The sequence below is a fragment of the Etheostoma cragini genome, chromosome 6 (genome assembly GCF_013103735.1).
Source record: "Etheostoma cragini isolate CJK2018 chromosome 6, CSU_Ecrag_1.0, whole genome shotgun sequence".
Lineage (NCBI taxonomy): Eukaryota > Metazoa > Chordata > Actinopteri > Perciformes > Percidae > Etheostoma > Etheostoma cragini.
In genome coordinates, this window is record NC_048412.1 from 25,096,447 (window position 1) to 25,115,301 (window position 18,855).

The 18,855-nt window shown below is 40.0% G+C and overlaps 2 protein-coding genes across 2 annotated transcripts; one reads left to right on the plus strand and one right to left on the minus strand.

The window, feature by feature from the left end:
- Positions 1-486: 486 nt before the first annotated feature.
- Positions 487-2,060, minus strand: LOC117945813 (protachykinin). The gene is made up of 4 exons (XM_034873520.1): positions 1,538-2,060; positions 1,223-1,325; positions 1,109-1,132; positions 487-1,016 (listed from the first exon to the last, which is right to left on the minus strand). The coding sequence occupies exons 1-4, from the start codon at positions 1,637-1,639 to the stop codon at positions 886-888; spliced, it is 360 nt and encodes a 119-aa protein (XP_034729411.1). The 5' UTR covers positions 1,640-2,060; the 3' UTR covers positions 487-885.
- A 1,006-nt stretch (positions 2,061-3,066) lies between these two features.
- si:dkey-256h2.1 lies at positions 3,067-18,117 on the plus strand. Its single transcript, XM_034873514.1, has 12 exons — positions 3,067-3,664; positions 7,295-7,434; positions 8,188-8,363; positions 9,218-9,378; positions 9,974-10,114; positions 10,746-10,867; positions 11,541-11,709; positions 13,402-13,547; positions 15,633-15,757; positions 15,835-15,961; positions 16,899-17,032; positions 17,968-18,117. The coding sequence occupies exons 1-12, from the start codon at positions 3,216-3,218 to the stop codon at positions 18,091-18,093; spliced, it is 2,016 nt and encodes a 671-aa protein (XP_034729405.1). The 5' UTR covers positions 3,067-3,215; the 3' UTR covers positions 18,094-18,117.
- Positions 18,118-18,855: the final 738 nt, after the last annotated feature.

The following is an 18,855-nucleotide window of genomic DNA, read 5'->3' on the forward strand; positions in this document are numbered from 1 at the left end:
CCCCCCCCCCCCCCTTCCATCAGTGCGACAAAATGAAACGGTGTCAACAGATACACCTGAAACCAAGGAAAACAATGAAATGCACCCTGGGCCTTTTTATAGATTTAAAAAAATAAAAAATGGCTAAAGCTTTTTATCTGAAATGTAACTTTCTTTTTCTTCTGTGTTTAGCTATTTCAACTAGCCATGGACCACCATTTATAATGTCATAAGTGTTATATTTCACTTTAGTTTTGTTTTTTTATATATACCGAGCCAGCTGAAGTAATAACTTCTTTTGTATGTTTAGAAAATCCTCAGAGACTTGAGAGCAGCGTCCACTGTTAAACAGAAACACTCTTCCACATGTCACGGGGATCCATGGACGCTTTAAGGAAAAACTCTCTCTGCGGTAACTGTCTGTTGGAAATAAAGAGTCAACACCGCATTTTGCTTTGGCTATGTACTCCATCTCTGTATTTAAAAAAAACAAAAAAAACAATTTGTATTGTACAAAGTCACTTAATAAACCTGTGATGATATGGAGGAGTGAGATGGGTTTATTATGGAAACTGTTGTGGACAATTTCCGGTTAGGTTATAATACTTTGGTGTTTTATCAATAAATGCTTTTTTTTTTTTTACATGAAACGTCACTTGAATATGATTTACTTTATTTTAGTCATATATTGTAGGTATTCTATTTGGACACGAGATGGTGCTGTTTGCTTAAAAGGAATCTTAGCAAAACTATGTCAAACTCGACTGTTAAATGTGACATTTTTAATAAAACTATGACAGAACAGATTCAAGAAAAACATGTCAGTCTGAAATTTAACAAAGTAAGAAAACAAACGCAGATCCTCACTCTTCTGTGCTCCTCTCGGGGCTTTTTTCTGGGATGAAGTCAGGGGTCACCACGCAGAATTTCACCCAAATGGCCCTTCAGTGTACTGGGTGTCACCGTTGGAAGTATCACACCTTGATCCTCAAAACTCCTTTTACCCATCAGACCCACAAAGGTTTGAAATCTATGCCCTGGGAATTCAAACATCTGTTAAAAATCTGCAATGTCACTTTTTTTGTCCAGAATTTATTTTGAAGAAAGCAAGGGCAAAGATGATACTTGCGTTTACGTGCTGTCTGCGTTTTTGCTGTTTGGAGAAAATGAATACATCAGACAAGAACGCCTCAGTCTTTAACATAAAGCAGTATATACAGTACATGTGTGCTGTTCCCCTTACCGGAGTCTTTCTTCCCCAGTAGTTCGAGATATTGGCGTGGTCCTGGTTTTCTGGTCATTCTCACTAAAATATCTCGAATTACATCAGAGTTTGGCCGTGTGTCCTTGTTTCACAGAAATAATGTAAAAACAGACATAATGTTGTGAGATTATCTCTTATTTCTGTAAGATTCCAGCTGCGATTGAGTCAAAGAAATCCTCTTTCTTACTATGTCAAGTTATTTAATGTTTCAGTGAGTAAAGACTTTTCCATCCCAAAATATTTTGGGAAACAGATTCTAATACATTCATAAATATGTTTATTAATAAGTCTCACCTTTTCGATGCCTTCTCTCCAGTTGTCAACATCCAGTTCTTGTGAGAAAACATTTGTCACAAGCAGCGCAACAATTAGAACAAGTTTAACGAGCTCCATCATCGTAAACCGTGCGTAATCCCCCTTAAATGTAGGCTCTGCGTAAAAATACAAAGATGAATGCTTTATGTGTAAATATGTGTGTGCAGGTATGTCTGCACCTATCTGCTGGATTATGTTAGATGCTGAAAGAGAGCAGGACAGCGCGCCTTGCCTGATGATGCGCCATTGTGCCACAGCGCTCCCTTTACGCACAGCTGGAGTGGATGGTGTGGGTCGATGGTCGTCTCCAGCAATTATCGTGTGAGTCACAGGGGCTTACTTTGTCATGTTTTATCATTAGTACGTGTATCATACAGTGGGTACATGGAAATATAATGCTGGACATTCCGAGGTGTAGGCTAATTTGATAGGTAGTGTACTGCATGACTCACTGGGGTCATTAGTTCTGTCTAGTGTTTACATTACAACTCACAACGCAAATCTGACGCGTGAAAAGCACTTCCAAAGATACCAAAACTATGTAGGCCATGCGTATTACTTCATTACAATGTGTTGTTAGATAACACAGACTACAATACATGGACAATTGGACTTTTTAGTTAACCTAATATAACCCTCTTAACCCTAAAAGAACCTGCCGCAATGTACTCGATTAGAAGTAATAGTATGTGTATAAAGTAAGAAGCCAGTACATCAATAAGATGTACCGGTATGCTGAGTGGCCCCTCCCTGAGTCATGTACCATATACTTGATTACAATTATTGATGCATTTTTACAGTGTAAACAACATTTTAATGTAACCGGTCAAAAAGGAGACAACTGCTTTACACTTTGCTTGGTAATAATCAGCCTTTATACACAATCATTTATGTCTGTAGGCTACATAGCCTGCCTGTAGTCTGTATTTTTATTTTTGTTCTTATTGTTTTAGATGCAACACAAAATGTAGATTGTTCTAGTTTTATTTGGCTTTTTGTGTACTTCGTTTAGCTGACATGACACTTTAATTTCTAACATCTGAATCTGTAAAGTAACAAAAGAAAGACTACCTCTAAATATGCATGTACTGTAGTCTAAATGCATAAATTAACATTAAATGAAAGTACATTGTTGCCAAAAGTTGAAGCAGATCAAAAATCTGACTGAATTATTTATTTAGACAATGAATTTTCAAGTGTCGCGAGAAACTGTCACTTAGTTCACCAAATTATCATTCCCAGCTGTTTTCCATTATAGATACAGTGTTATAGGCTACGTGATAATGATCTACTGTCACAACTAACACAATAGATTAAGTCGTGCCATTAAACGTCAGTGTACTCTAATTTATCCCAGATTTGAATAATCCGGATCAATTTGCCGACCAATAGAAATCTTGTTTTCGAGCTGTCAACCTCTCAGTTCCGCTTTTAAGGCTGTATGTCCGCGTGGGGCCGCCGTAGTCAGCCGCGTGACGCGCCTCCAGCTCCAACTCAAAAGTTAAAATAATGTAGCTGAAATAGGAAGTAGGGTACGTCAAAACGCCGTATGAGAGAGTTTAACAGCACTCGGACGTTTTAAACTCAGACACTTAAAAAGAAAGAGAAATGCTCGGACCTGGCTGTTAGGTTGACGGGACTCTCCGTGGACAGGGACATGGCTTTGCTGCCTTCGAGGTCCTCGGTGTGGTGGCTTCTTCTTGCTGTTATTGTGACAGCTCACAAAAGTGAAGCTGCAGGGAAAGTGAAACTGATCGAAGACCGGGCGGCCTGTGAGTCCCTCGACAACGCGATAAGCTTGAGGTCCAGTAAAGACTCCTCGCCAGACGGGCCGGAACCAGGAGACCCCGCGTCCGCGTTTACTGTCCTGACTCTGGATGGGGAGGTCTCCTACCGTCCCGGTGCTCAGCGCGGACCTCTCATCATCCACGCCTTCTCCAACAAGTCAGGGTTTCTGGAGTGCATGTGGAGCTCGGAGTCGTCCCTGACCAGCCTGGTGGAGGAGCTGCCCAACAGTACCCAGGTGCTCTTTCTGTCCCTGGACGACTCTGCGCTCAGTGATGCTCTGTGGATGAGGGACCAGCTGCATCGGGTCGCCCGCGACAGGTGACCCGGAGGGAAGCCACTGATTTAAGGCAAAGTGTTGAAATGCAGTCCGAGCCAGGGGCAACACTCACATTGGCTACACAACATGTGGCTTAACTTACAAACTGAACTTGCATCTGTATATGCTACAGTCAGGGAGTATCAGTGGTGGAAGAAGTATTCAGATCCTTTACTTTAGTAAAAGTAGCAATATGCTACAACAGTACTTCATCACAAATAATCGAATGAAACAATCTTAAAGATCATGACAACATACTGTGAACTGGCCCAAACACAGACAAACCACACTGTTAGAGATCAGGGGGGGGGGGGGGAGAATTATTCAGATCCTTTAGTAAAAGTACCACACTATAAAAATACTCTGTTACAAGTAAAGTTTCCACATTGAAAATGTTACTTAAGTAAAAGTACAAGCTTCATCAGGAAAAATGTACTTCCTTAAAAGTAAAAGTACTAATTTCAGAAAAATCCTCACATTTTACAAGCTGGATACAATCAAACCAGTTGTATCAATCAATAAGTGTTTAATGGTCCCTTTATTTCAGCTGGACATATAGGCCTGGATGTACAGCGGCTTGCATAAGTTTACCCATCCATGCTAAAATTGATTTAAAGAGAGGAAGAAAAGAACATCTCCTAGAAATTGATCTTAATGTTTAAAAAAAAAAGGAAAATCCAACCTTTTAAGGACCCCAGCTTTCTTTGTGAATGAATAATACATTGTAAATAAATGTTCTTCCTTAAAATACAGGGGGCATAAGTAAACACACTCCTATGTTAAATTACCATAGTGGCAGTCACATTTTTATTATTAAAGGCCAGTTATTTCATGGATCGATGAAACAATGCATCCTGATAAAGTTCCTTTGGCCTTTGGAATTAAACTAACCCATTTATACATTTGATAAACTACTGTTTTCTGTGTATGAATCTTAATACGTAAAGGAACTAGTCACTTAAGCTGTGAGAGATGAATGTAGTGGAGAAAAAAGTGCAATATTTCTCTCTGAAATATAGAAGAGTAGAAGTGTAAAGTCTCAAGTAGAGTACTTTTACCTCTGCTGCTTTTTGGATGCTTTTATATAGACCTTAGTGGTCTTCTCATACTGTATCTGAAGTCTCTTTCCCAAAAGTCAGCCTTGGTGCAGAGTGACAGCCACTAGAGCCAGTCCCACATTGAGCTTTCTCAAGACGTGCCATCTCTGTGTCTGTAGCTTTAAATGCTGTTGTGGAGGGGGCGGGGCAGGGTGGGGGTGTGGCCTTGACCAACTGCCCTGCTTTGCTTGTTTGAAAGCCATGAGGCTCGTTCGAGATGAGCCAGGTCTGCGCAGAATCGATCACCACCGATCGGCGCCCGTTGCATGCCGGTTAGATTTGTGTCCGACTTGATCCCGACTTGCTCTGACGCCATGCACACGTGGGCAACGGAAATCTCACGAGAGCAAGGCGGCCGCAGTTCTGAGACGCAGGCGGCGCTGTTGCTTTTCACCGACTGCAAGAGCCAGGCGGACCCAGAGCATGCTGGGAAACGCCGGCTTCTCAGCTGATTTAACACCTGATTGGTTTAAACCACAATGACGATTTATATAAACTTTTTATTGTTTTTGAATCGGAGGGATTTTAATTGCTAATTGTCTGACTTAAAGACTTATTCTGTACAGAACACGTGTTGTGTGGCTGATAGTGACGTTTAGAAGTCAGAGAAACTAAATCTGTTCAGATCTCGGATCATCTACAGTGTGTTGTTCATTAAAATCAGCAACAGATCACATGTAGAGCACTTTGCCAGCTACTCTTTCATAATCAAAACAACTGGAGACTGTGTACCAGCTGATATGTGGGTCTGATTATATTTATTAAATCGGGATCGCACCACAATGTTTTTGTAACTTCCTGTCCAGCCTAAAGGCGGCTGGAATCGGCTGGAAACTGTCCGACTTTCCCGCAGCTTTCTGTCCCCGCCCCCGCTGCTGCCGCCTGCTCTCGTCCACTTTACAGGCGAGGCGCAGTTCATCTCGAACGAGCCTATTGACTGCAAGAGCCAGGCGGACCCAGGCGGACCCAGAGCATGCTGGGAAACGCCGGCTTCTCAGCTGATTTAACACCTGATTGGTTTACAACATGATGACGTTTTATATAAACTTTTTATTATTTTTGAATCTGAGGGATTTTAATAGCTATTTGTCTGATTTAAAGACTTATTCTGTACAGAACACGTGTTGTGTGGCTGATAGTGACGTTTAGAAGTCGGAGAGACTAAATCTGATCAGATCACGGATCATCTACAGTGTGTTGTTCATTAAAATCAGCAACAGATCACATGTAGAGCACTTAGCCAGCTACTCTGTAATAATTAAAACAACTGGAGACAGTGTACCAGCTGATATGTGGGTCTGATTATATTTATTAAATCGGAATCGCACCACAGTGTTTTTGTCACTTCCTGTCCAGCCTGAAGGCGGCTGGAATCGGCTGGAAACTGTCCGACTTTCCCGCAGCTTTCTGTGCCCGCCCCCGCTGCTGCCGCCTGCTCTCGTCCACTTTCCAGGCGAGGCGCAGTTCATCTCGAACGAGCCTATGATGTCTCTCATTCTCATGGGCGGACCAAACTCTCTGGGCGGGCAAAGCAGAGAAAGGGGAGGTAACCTTTCCTCTTATGACCACATAAAGGGAGGATTCCAGATTGGCCCATCTGAGCTTACTCTTTCTCAAAGGCAGAGCAGGACACCCAGGCCTTGGTTTACACCCATCGCCATTTCTAGCCCCTGGGAGACCATAGGCAGGCTGGGGGAACACTTATTCATTTGAAAAAACCTCATGAAGTGAAATGTTCATGCCATGGCACCGTTAAGTACAGTACTATACTGTAAATATACTTGTTACATTCCACCACTGAAAAAGATGGGAGGCAGAATATATACTGTATACAAATACTCACTTAATATGAAAACCTGTGTTCTAATGGGGAGGTAGTTTCTGCTGAGTCAGTCCCCTAGTTTAAGTTCCCACATTTTTTTGGAACAGTGTTTTCAGCCTTTTTGGTTTAATTTCGAAGTTGCGTTTGTTAGAGTGATCAAAGATCCCCTTATGGTAAAGATTAGTTTTGAAAGCTCACTCGACAGTGCAGTATGTAAGACACATAAACCTTTCCATTTGTGCATGAGAAAATAGATTTAAGGAAGGGAAAAATACGAAAACACAGAACAGTCAAACATCAAATTAACATGTAGATACAACCCAATCAGTGATAATGACCTATTAATGTGATTATGAATTAACATTAACTATTGATGATAATAATAATAATAGACGAAAATCAATTACAGAAATAAATCAAAATAAAGTCAATATATAAACATACACACACACATAGTATAAAAAAATGATTATTATTTTAAAAACAGATAAATGGAATACATATGTAAATTAAACTGTGGCATATTTGTAAATTTATTATTTGTAAAAGATGATTTACATTATTTTAGGAATGTAGGCTTTTTGGTGACACATATACTGCAGAAGGCTAAGTATCAAGGTTGAAAGTCTAAATAAATTAAAACCATAATGCTAAACATCAGTTCTATGCTCTCATGTCTTCTAAAACCACATTTAACCTCCATGTTTCTGCAGAAATAAGGAGGTTCTGTCCAGGCTCCACTTCTCTCCTGTGCCGGTCTTCGCTCTGGGGAACTGGATACCCAATGTGCTTTACTACTGGCGCTGCAGGGCGCTCGGCTGCGTCTTCTCCCAGGCCGTTTTCAAATCCAAGGGTAAGAGCCCCGTCTCTTTATAGGCCTAATGGGTCCGATTCTTTCTCTGATTGTTGGGATCAGTGGGAGTGGGAGTTTATTTTATAAGTAAAATGTGTAATGTAATACTACTATCGCTATTAAATACAGTATACTGGTAGATCTAGTAATATTTCATCTGTACGAGACACATTTTAACATCATCTCAGCATCCCGTTTACTCTAACTACAATGTACATTTGTCACATTTGTACATTTCTTATGCCCACAATAACTGACAAAACTTAAACTTGTCTTTTTGCTACAGTATATATTGTTATGAAAAACATCCTTACATCATACATTATTGTGTGATGCATTTTTGCAAAGAGCTTGTATAAATTAACCATTTTTAGAGCGATCCAGCCAGACTGTGTGAATTTATATTGCAGCTTTAACCCTGCCAGTTTCTCTCTGCTTTTAACCCTTGTGTTGTCTTACCGTTGACTTTTTTTTTAACCCTTTTTAATGCTTTTGCCACTTTTTTAATCATTTTCATCCCTCTTTTCTAATCTTTTTTTTATTTATTTCATGAGTAATAAACCTTATTACATTATAACTAATTTTTGAGTTTGAAAAAAAGCAGATGTTATGAATTATTTAGACTAAAACAAGAGTTAAGATCACAGGCTGTTGCGTGAATCACAGACGGGTTTATGTCCAAGTTTGGTGGGGATGCTGTTTGGACACCATTTAATCATTTTTTTTGAATGTATCGTTTTTCTGCCCTCCCAGGGTGGAACATGCCAATAATCATCAAGAGACTAGACGCCAGGTATGATTGGCTGATGACGCGCTGGGATCACAAGTCGTATCATCTGATGGATGCAGGTGATGGGTGCGAACCTTTGCCCTCGGTGACGGGTGCTGTGGCCTGGGTGTCTGAGGGCAACTGCTCTTTCTTCACCAAGGTCTGTTCATGTTGATGCTGTTGAGCTTTATAATTTATAATTTGTACCCATTATTGATCCCCTATGGGGAAATTATTTATTTATAAAATGATTTGGGGAGCTTGTTGCTCAGATTGTTACCTCCAGATCGTAAAAGGTCTTTGACGATCAGCAAAATAATGTCCAGCAAGGACTGTTTGGAGAGTTTGCATATTGAATTACACAACATATAGATTTCTGCTCATTTGTTTCAAAGCATGTACATTAAAGGGGACATATCACTCGAACATAACTCACTTTGTGCTTGTGCACAAACATCTGGGTATCTGGAGTGCCAGATATAATTAATTAACAATTCTGAGAGTCTCCACCCACGGCTTGAGGTCTACCAAAGAATTCCTAATAAGGGATGAACTTCCTTTCTCTCGATATTTCCAGCTTCTGAACTGGTTGCAGTTCCACCAGAGTTCCACTGGGGGAGATCGCAGGCAAGTGCAGAATTAATGGGAGTCTATGGAGCTATACCCCTCAAAATCCATAGCTGTCTAGCGTTAGCTTTCCACCTAGCTGGAACTCCTGCCCTCGTTCTGGGTTTTCTTTCTTTTCAACGTAAATTGAATATCTTTGGATTAAACACTATTATCTGAAGAAATCTCTTTATACTCTGGGCAATTACAATTCTCACTATTTTCTTACATTTCATATACCCTACAATTAATAAAAAGACCAATCAACAGATTAGGTGAAAATGATCATTGGCTGCCATTTGACTTTTTCTTCTTTATAGCCGGCCAACGATTTCCTTCAAACTTTATTTTTAAACACACAGGAACTATTGGCCTTCATATAATCAATCATCAATCCAAACCCTCCAGGTGCAGAACATGGCCAAATTCAACGCCTCCGGTGTCCTTGTCTACGCTTTCCCCGGTAACCCAATCCAGGACATGAACTGTGACGGGGATGAGTGCGACACAAAGTTGGAAATCCCCGCTGCCATGGTGCATCTGGAGGGGTCGGTCGTTCACGCACTCCAGTAAGACACACTGACCTGGAGGATTAAAACCCTCTTCACTCTGATGGTCAACATACTTGTACACACTAAATGTCATAGCAACTATTCTCTAAAGTCTGTTTACTTCCGGGTGCCTGGTAGAGCAGGCACCCATAAGCAGAGGCTCAGTCCTCGACCATAGACCGTTAATAATATACAGTCAATGTCCTCGACGCAGTGGCTCAGGGTTTGAGTCTGACCTGCGGCCATTTGCTTCATGTCTTTCCCCCCCTCCCTCCCCCCCTCTTCTGTCCTTAGCTGTCCTGCCCAAAAAATTATAAAAGAGTAAAAAAACTGTCTGTTTACTTCCTCTCTACTGAAGCTGCTCACCTGGTTGGTCTCGAATTTAAATGTTTCCAAAATGTTTGATAAGCTCTTCAGGAGAGGAAATGTTATCTCCTGAAGTTCATCATTCCATGTCTCTTAAGAACAGAGAATCTAACTGCAAAGGTGTAAATATGTGTTATTGTAATCTCATTAAAATCCCTGTTAGTTTTTTTGTTAAGGTTTTTTTAAATGTTGTACCATACTGTATCATTCGTCGTTGTGGTATGATACTTCTGAATTTGTATTGTAGGTTGGGACATAAGGTGTATGTCTCTTTCCAGCACACCCCGTCCCCAAACTTCTTCATCAGTATCGACCATCAGGGGGCGCTGGCTGAGATTGGCTGGCTTATTTACCCCTCGTTTAGCTTCATCAACTGGCAGGCACAGTGGTAAGCACACAATTGGTTGAAGACACTCTGCATAAGAGTTCATTCTATTTTTAATCTATTTACTTGTAAGAATAATAGATCTGCACTTTATATGATGGGAGAGTAGTCTCTGAGGGGAAATGTCTCTTAATTTCGAGCTTAATAATCAGTTTGGTAAACTAGGAAGAGTAGACAAAGATGATCCTAAACTGTACAACGATTTGAGGATTGCAACACCAATTTTAGTTTCAATTTCTCGGAAGAATACTTACATTGAGTATTCCTACAAGAAAGGTGTCTTTTTTTTTTCTTCACAATCTGAAATGTAGGCATACTGTATTTGACATTTGAATTTGATGTGTATTGCCATCATAACAACCTCTCCCCCGAGTCCTTGAAACACTTTACTAGGGCTGTCCTCGATTAAAGAAATTTGTAGTCAACTAACACTCGTACAAATGTTGTCCAAAAGTAAAACCGAGTTAGTCTTTCAGCTTGAAAAAAATATACAAACAGGACTAATCCACGAAAGAAATCTCAGTCGACTAAGACCAAAACAACCGATTATTCGATTAATCGACTAACAGGGGGCAGCCCTAAAGTTAATGAAAAGTGTGGGAAAGCCATGTTTCGCATCTGTCTCTGTCTCCAGGTTTGATTTCTATGCGGATCTGCAGACCAAACTTCAAAGTCCTGCAAAGGTTGTTTCTGTTTTTGACAAAGTCCAAATGCAGGGGGAGAAAGGAGCGGTGGCCACGGTCGACCTGCCTTTAGGTAACTTCATATGTGTGACTGATGTTAGTCATAGATAGATAGATAGATAGATAGATAGATAGGTTGTGTCCCATGCACACGACAATTTACACGGACAAATACATCAACAGATGACATAAAGACAGATACTGTATGTAGACATAAAAACAACCATATTTACAACGACATTGAATCAATACAAAGTCAGCGAGATAGTTTGTTCAGCAGTGCTATGGCAGTAGCGACAAAACCTCTGCCGAAGCAAGTCCTTCTACACCTCAAAGTCCTGTACCTGCGGCCAAATGGCAACAATGGAAAGTGTGGCTATAGAGGATGATTGGTGTCATTAACAATGGTGAGAGCAAGCATTAAGACGATGTCTGATTGTGTTCAATTAAATTAAAACTATTAATGTGCAAAGAAAGTTTACTGCACGTTTTACTCTTTCTGTGTAGCTGAGGTATGAGAACACTAGCAAACAGATTGAGGTCTAACCTTGATGATGCAATCTGTTTTATGGAACACTTCTAGCCAAAGCATCCATTAGGGACTGCTGAAAACAGCTAACTCTGTGCTGAATAACAACATTAGCATGCAGAGGTGAGGGGATTTTGCATTAGAGGGTCGGTGTGAACTGCAGCACGAGGGGAACATTTTAATAATACTAACATTTGCACACTATGTCTCTCTGCAGCCCTGTCAGCCTTCAACATGCTGGAGCTGGATGCGTCCCTGTCGTGTCCTGGCAGGAGAGACTCCTCCTGCGCTCACTGGGATCACACTGTTCAGCTGTTTGTCTGCTGCGATCCTCTCGGTTCATACTGCAACACTGAGCTGGGCCGGTGGATCACGGCCTTCCGCAGGTACAATGCGGATTATGTGAAACCCTCTGATGGTTCGAATACAAAAGATGATCATAATGATTACCAGTAATAATCCACAGTATTTGTGGAACACCTAGATGCTTATGTTCTGTCTGTTGGTCTTTCAAAATTCTGAAAAATAGTAATCTATCTAAAATTAAAGCTTTAAAATAAAAATAAAATAAAAGGAAAACCTGAGACAAACAGTATATTGAATCTGTTTTGCTACTTTTGATTGAGAAATACTTCATCACGGTAGATTTAGGGTTTCTGTGGGGTTTTAAAGTGGACATGTTATGCTTTTCCATGTTTTGTCATACCTACAATATTATGTTATGTTGGATGTTCATGTTAAACGTGGCCAAAACTTCAAATGAAGAAAACGTATTTTAGACAAATCCCACTGAGCTAAAACGTTAGATTTCCAACTGCTCTGAACGCTCCAGTTTCAACAGTTTTTTTTCTATTCTTGGCTAAGTGTTTTAAAACTCTAAGCCGGCCTTCTATGATTGGTCATCTGCTCCAAGTAGGCAAGACTGGAGTGTTTTTTTTAAGCCACTGCAGTGTTAACATTGTCACATGTAACTACATGCTAACAGTGGTAAAGTATGTCACCTTGGCTACAGTGTTTCTAACTTCTCCATAATTGCGGGTCATATCTCGCCTGAAATACTTTCTGTTTATGTAGTATCTGTTTTAAAAGACTTTATTTGCTACTCTATTCTATTAAGTGTCCACTGCTGATTATTATGGCTACATGGCTAACGACAGTAAACAATGTCATCTGGGCTGCCATGTGTTGCATCTCATACAGAGGGTCACTACAGATGCAGCAGCCATTGGCAGTATGAGGGGAAAATATATATTTTTTTATATTAAAGCATGTATCATGTTTTAGTACAAACACAAAATGCGAGTATAATTCTAAAATTCCTAAATAATAGTTGCCCTTTAAAATGTCTTAAAGTCTAAAATTTCTAAATCTTAATTTTACTACTTCCATGCAACGCTATCTCTAATTCTTTATTTATTTTTTCTTCCGTGGTGTAGTACTTCTTTCTTTTGCTAGTATAAATATAATTTGTTGTATTACGACTACAAATGTGACCAATTTATATTGCAGCCTATCAGCTTTCGTGTTATAGGCTCTCTTTCGGATTGTACCACAGACATGAAACAGATTTTATTCTTCAGCTTTGAGGCTTAGGGCTTAGTTGATGTTGTGATAAAAATCTTAAATATCATTCATAATGGTCTTATAAAGGTTTTAAAAAGATTACTCTTGACTTCCTGGTCAGGCTGGGTAACAAATCAGTATTCTGGTTAACTGACTTTCAGTTTAATTGTATTGTGATTAAATGATTTTGTTGTGATATTGTTTTACAAAATAGTGTTGTCCAAATGATTCGGATCAAATTTGAACATTAAAAACTATTAAAATTAGAGACCAAAGATTAAAAGATTTAGTTTTACTTGTGTTTTGTCTGAAGTAATCACCACATATAACTTCCCTGAAAAGAAATGTTTTGGCATATTTCACTATGTGTATTGAAAACTAACTCATCTGGAACAAAATATATTCTTATTATTATGATGGAGAATATTGATTTCAACTGATTTCATCACTGCAGCCCATGTTCCAGCTGGAATTTAAAAAAAAAAGTTTAGATAAACTGTGTGCTATTTTGGCAGAGGTACAGGGCGCTGGCTGACGGACGTGTCCCCTCTGATGCCTCTGCTGGACAGCAACAAATGCACCCTCACCATGAAGACGGTCCCCTGGGCGATGCCGTGGATCGTCTCCCTTAACCTGAGATTCAGTGTCCGCAACCAGACAGGTATCAAAACACAAGGATTAACAAGAATAAAAGTTACAGGACAGTATATGAAATTAAACATTAAAGAAATGAATAACCATTTAAAGAAAGGCAACATCCAAAAGAAAGGCCTTCAGCCTTTATTTAAAAGAAATGAAAGTTGCAGTCGACATGCAGTTTTTTGGGAACTTGTTCCAGATACGAGGAGCATAGAAACTGACTCTGACTCTGGGGACAGAAAGCAGACCTGTCCCAGATGACCTGAGAGGTCGGGCGGGGTCATATTGTAGTAGCAGCTCAGAAATGTATTTTGGCCCAAAACCGTTGGCTTTAATTTATAAACCAGCAAAAGGACATTGAAATCAATTCTTTGAGGCACAGGAAGCCATTGTAAAGACTTTAGAACTGGAGTGATGTGATCCGGTCTCTTGGTCTTAGTGAGGACCCGAGCAGCAGCATTCTGAATCAGCTGCAGCTGTCTGATTGATTTTTTTAGGGAGACCTGTAAAGACCCCGTTACAGTAGTCAAGTCTACTGAAGATGAAAGCATGGACGAGCTTTTCCAAATCCTGATGACACATAAGTCCTTTAACCCTTGATATATTCTTAAGGTGATAATATGCTGACTTTGCAGTTGTCTTAATGTGGCTGTTAAAGTTCAGATCAGAGTTCATGACTTCACCAAGATTTCAAGCTTTGTCTGTTGTATTTAACATTGTTGTTTGAAGCTGAGCGCAGACTTTTAATCGTTCCTCTTTTGCTCCAAAAACAACTACCTCAGTTTTTTCTTCATTTATTTTCAGAAAGTTCTGGCACATCTAGGCGTTAATTTGTTCGATTCCCTTAGTCAGTTAGTCAGTTGTGTATTAGACTATAGTCCGCTGGCGATAAGGTATGTAAATTGTTGTGTCGTCCGCATAATTAGAGATTTTGCTGTTACACTAAAGAGACGGGTCTATGCCGGTGACCTGAAAATGATACACATATTTCGAGATTTGGTGTGACTCACACTTCCCAAGACTATCATTATCTTCGTTGTACATCACGAATCAACATCTGCAAACCAGGTTATCTATCTATGGTTATCTATCTATGGGTACTTTTAATAGGGGCAGTTTGCAAAAATGTGAACAAATACAAGCTTAAAAAAATGGGGCTCAAATTGTAGCCCACAGCTGACTTACTTTCTGTTTACATGCTCCGTATGCGCAAGGGTTTCTCAGTTTCATTTACAGAAAGTTTACTTTATAACAATGTCAAGTATATATTTCAATAAAAAAATAACATACCACAATATAAAAATATGTCCATATACAGCCTCACCTCTAGCCACCGCACTGGTTGGAGGTGTGACAGATATGGTTTAATTTAACATATTACAGTGGTGTCACAACAATTTCAAAACAGCAGTAATGAGTGCCTCACAACTCTTTATTCTTTATTTGTTTTACTTTTAAAGTAGTATACATTCAGTTGCATAAACAAAGCTTCATATAATATCATGTCACATCAAATGTAAAATTCACCTTTTTTTGCTGATTTAAAAAGTGCTTTGATAAACAGCATTTAGCAGCTGGGACATGGAGTTCTAAATATGTACATCACAGTACTGTTTATAGCACCCTTTTTGTCAAAGCAAACACCAGCTGAGTGTTTTTTAAAACACCAAATTGATGACGATTTCATGCTCAGATCGGAACTCTCCCACTGTGAGAATGGAGAGCTGCGACTGAAATAATGTGATTCCAGAACATTTTATGTCCAATTTCTCTCAGTGGAGGATCTTTCAAAAGCAGGGAGCAGATTTTTTTCTGCGGGAAGGAACAGTCAGTCGGTAAATACTTACTGGAAGGTATCTGGCTCAAACTGACACTCACAGCAAAGATGAAGCTTTTAGTTCCAGGAAATACTCCGCTTCCTTACATGAACAAATACAGTCTGACACAAAGAAGATTTTGGGTAGTTAACAGGACGCTGTCGGGCATGATTAGAGAACAGATACCAGTTGTTGTTTTTTTTCAAGACATGGCGCCGTCTACTTTAGATCCTATGAAGTGATGTGAGTGTGTGTGTATGTTTAGTTTAAAAAAGTCTTCTGTGTTGTAGATTATAGTGTAGAGAAGCTCCACCCTTTCAAATTGATGTTCCTGTACAGCGGGGGAACTTTCAACAAAAACTACAACAAGAGATACCAGCCAATTAAAGTCTCCGTCCCGGCATCCACCAAAAAGGTAACGGCTCTGCTCGCGATCACTAATCATTTAAAGAGCTTCTTCTAACATCTCAGCAACTGTGTGGCTGTTCTCAGGTGGAGCTGTACGCCGTCATCACAGCTCACGGCTACGATGACAAAAGATGCGGAGAATTTTGCATCACCTCCCACTACTTCTTGATCAACGAAGTTTTCAACAACACACTCACATTTGATTCTGCAGGTGAGAAATGTATGAAGGAATATTTAGTGGAGGTCGTCCAACTTCATGGTCCCTTTTTAGTAGCTGTTGTGGAGCTTTTGCTCATATCACACCATCTTCATCAGCAGATGGAGTTTGCCCACTTGTAGTTAAATATTTGATGTTCAAATGTCCAGTTTTCTGACCTTTTTAAGGTGCTTCTCGTCCATGTGGCTATAAAGTTGAGTCAATATGAAAAAGCAGTCCTTAGAGTGTTCTCAAAAAATAAAACATAAACATTTGTATGACTGAAATTTCCAGAAATGGGCCTTGGAGTGAGATTTGTCCAAGACCAAATATTAACTTTAAAGCTCAATACGTAGAAGTAAATTCTCTGTTAGTAAGTTGCTTTCAGTATGTTGATTAATACCCTAATCTCCACCACCTTAAAACATTCATTAATAGCAGAATTTACAGTTAAAAATGTTTTTTGCCCATTTAATGTTGAAGTGACAAGCTACACCTTAAAGGTCCCATGGAATGAAAATGTCACATTATGAGGTTTTTAAACATTAATATGCATTCCCCCAGCCTGCCTATGGTCCCCCAGTGGCTAGAAATAGCGATAGATGTAAACCGAGCCCTGGGTATCCTGCTCTGCCTTTGAGAAAACAAAAGTTCAGATGGGCCGATCTGGAATATTGCTCCTTATGAGGTCACAAGGGGCGAGGTTACCTCACCTTTCTCTGCTTTGCCCACCCATGAGAGATTGATGTTGATGGCCTCGCCTGCTTTTCTTTTTAATTGTTGAGGTTGTCAAATGTCTTCTTTTGTCCAACCAACCGTCCAAAAACCAAAAGATATTCTCTTCACGATGATATAAAACACTTTCTTTTTAATAAAATGCTCACATTTAAGAAGCTGGAACAAATAGTGGCTTGGTTAAGTTCTTGTCAATTACTGTTCTCTTCACTATCAGGAACCCCTTTGGGCTGCACCCTGCGGGTGAAAAATGGAGCGGTACCAAACGAAGCCGGCACGTGGCTGTACGGGCGCGGAGGCTGGTGTGATGGACTACAGGTCGACCCCTGGAGGACCGATATCACCAAACAGGTGCGGCCCTACAGCCCCACACTTTATCATTTTATCCTAATTTTATTATCACTCTCAAACGTTTTCATTTTATCTACAATAGCTGTTGTTAAAGCTACAGTTCCCCTCAAGTCAACGGAGATTTTGGTGCCTTTCAGGTTATTGTTTTGGTTTTATGGCCCGATACCCAACGCTTTGGCTCTACAAAACCTGCTCGGTACCAAACAGCAGACAGACAGTTAGCGACCAGCTGGTGAACATAGTGGAGCATTTAGCAGCTAAAAAGCTGGATATTTTACTTGGGAGTTGGTGGAGACCAAAACTGAGCTAGTAAAGGACTAAATATTGGATTTACATTCACCGGGTGACCAGAAACATGACTTTCCACGAATGCTGATGTTGCTGGATTGTAAATTCAGAAACTTTTAAGTGATATCAGGTTAAAAAAAAAAGTACAGAGTATGACATCTGTGCACACCACACACACACACACAAACATTCAGGGTTATTTAGGACAAGTTTTAAGCCACTCTTTCTCCAGTGGATCTACAAAATCCGCCACTGAAATCAAGGTCAAACTGAAACATTTCAGTGACGTAAACCCATTGGGATTATGAGTGCTTAATTAATCTGAAGTAAGTTAATAACTATAAAGGGTCCTGATATAATCTTGTACACTCCTGGTTGTTTCCTACCGGGAGCGCTCTCATGGTCTCAGCGTTCATGTGCAGCACAGACCTGAGATCAGATTTCCTCTGGGATTTAAGTGAAAAAATACACTCCTACATATTGCACTTAATGTGAGAAGTAAACACTAATAATCCCATTAATTGAAGTTGCTACATTTCGTGCCACAGTTCCAACAGTTTCACATTAACTTTAAAATCGAATAAGAAAAATCATTCAAAGCTCTGGAATCCAAAACCACAGCCTTTTCTGTTTCTGTCCTCTTTCAGCTGAACATGAGCCAGTTTGAATCCAACACTGTCATCTACTTCGGCTTGTTCGAGGGAAAGGATCCTAATCCATCCAGGGACCCTGGATACATCATCATGTCTTCTTTTCTAGTCTTTTACAAATAATGCCACTCTTTTAAACTCAAAATTTTAAATCATGATGTATATATTAATGAATGTGTTACTGAATGTAAAGGTAAAGTCAAAGATTACAATTTCAACAGCCCCTTATGCACTAAATAAAAAGCACATGGCACATATATATATTTTTTAAGATTACTTTTTCCCCCCTTTATTAGAAAGATAGACATTGGAAAGACATGAAAGGGAGAGAGAGAGATGGGGGATGACACGCGGCAAAGGGCCGCAGACAGCACACCAACTGAGTGAACTATAGGCTGCCCTACGCATGGCATATATTTTCCACATCTGGAAGTGTTTTCTCGTTGGGCAGTTCTGGAACAGTGTTGTATCCAAAATGTCCATCTTGTTTAATGTTACTGTGCCTGTCATTGTCAATGTCTTGATTCTGAATGACCTGTCAGCCTTTCAGCTCTGGTACTCAGAAACGTGCTGTATTTGCTGGACTAACAGCTGCAAAGAAAATGATTGCAACCCGTTGGAAACCACCTCACGCCCTCTCTATCCGCACGTGGACCCTTTCCTATTTGCATATGGTGTGTATGGAACTCTCCACGGCGTGGATCCATGGAGCGCCTGAAAAGACTCTGGACACTTTTCTGGAGCATCTTCGACTCTGTGAGGTCCAGGTTGTAGCCTTGTGCTGTGGCCTGGGCCGCTAACTTGTGCAGGTGTTTGGTCCCTTGTCTTGTTGTGTTTGTCTGTGTGTATGTGTTTCTGTGTGTGTATTTCTGCATGTGTTGTTTT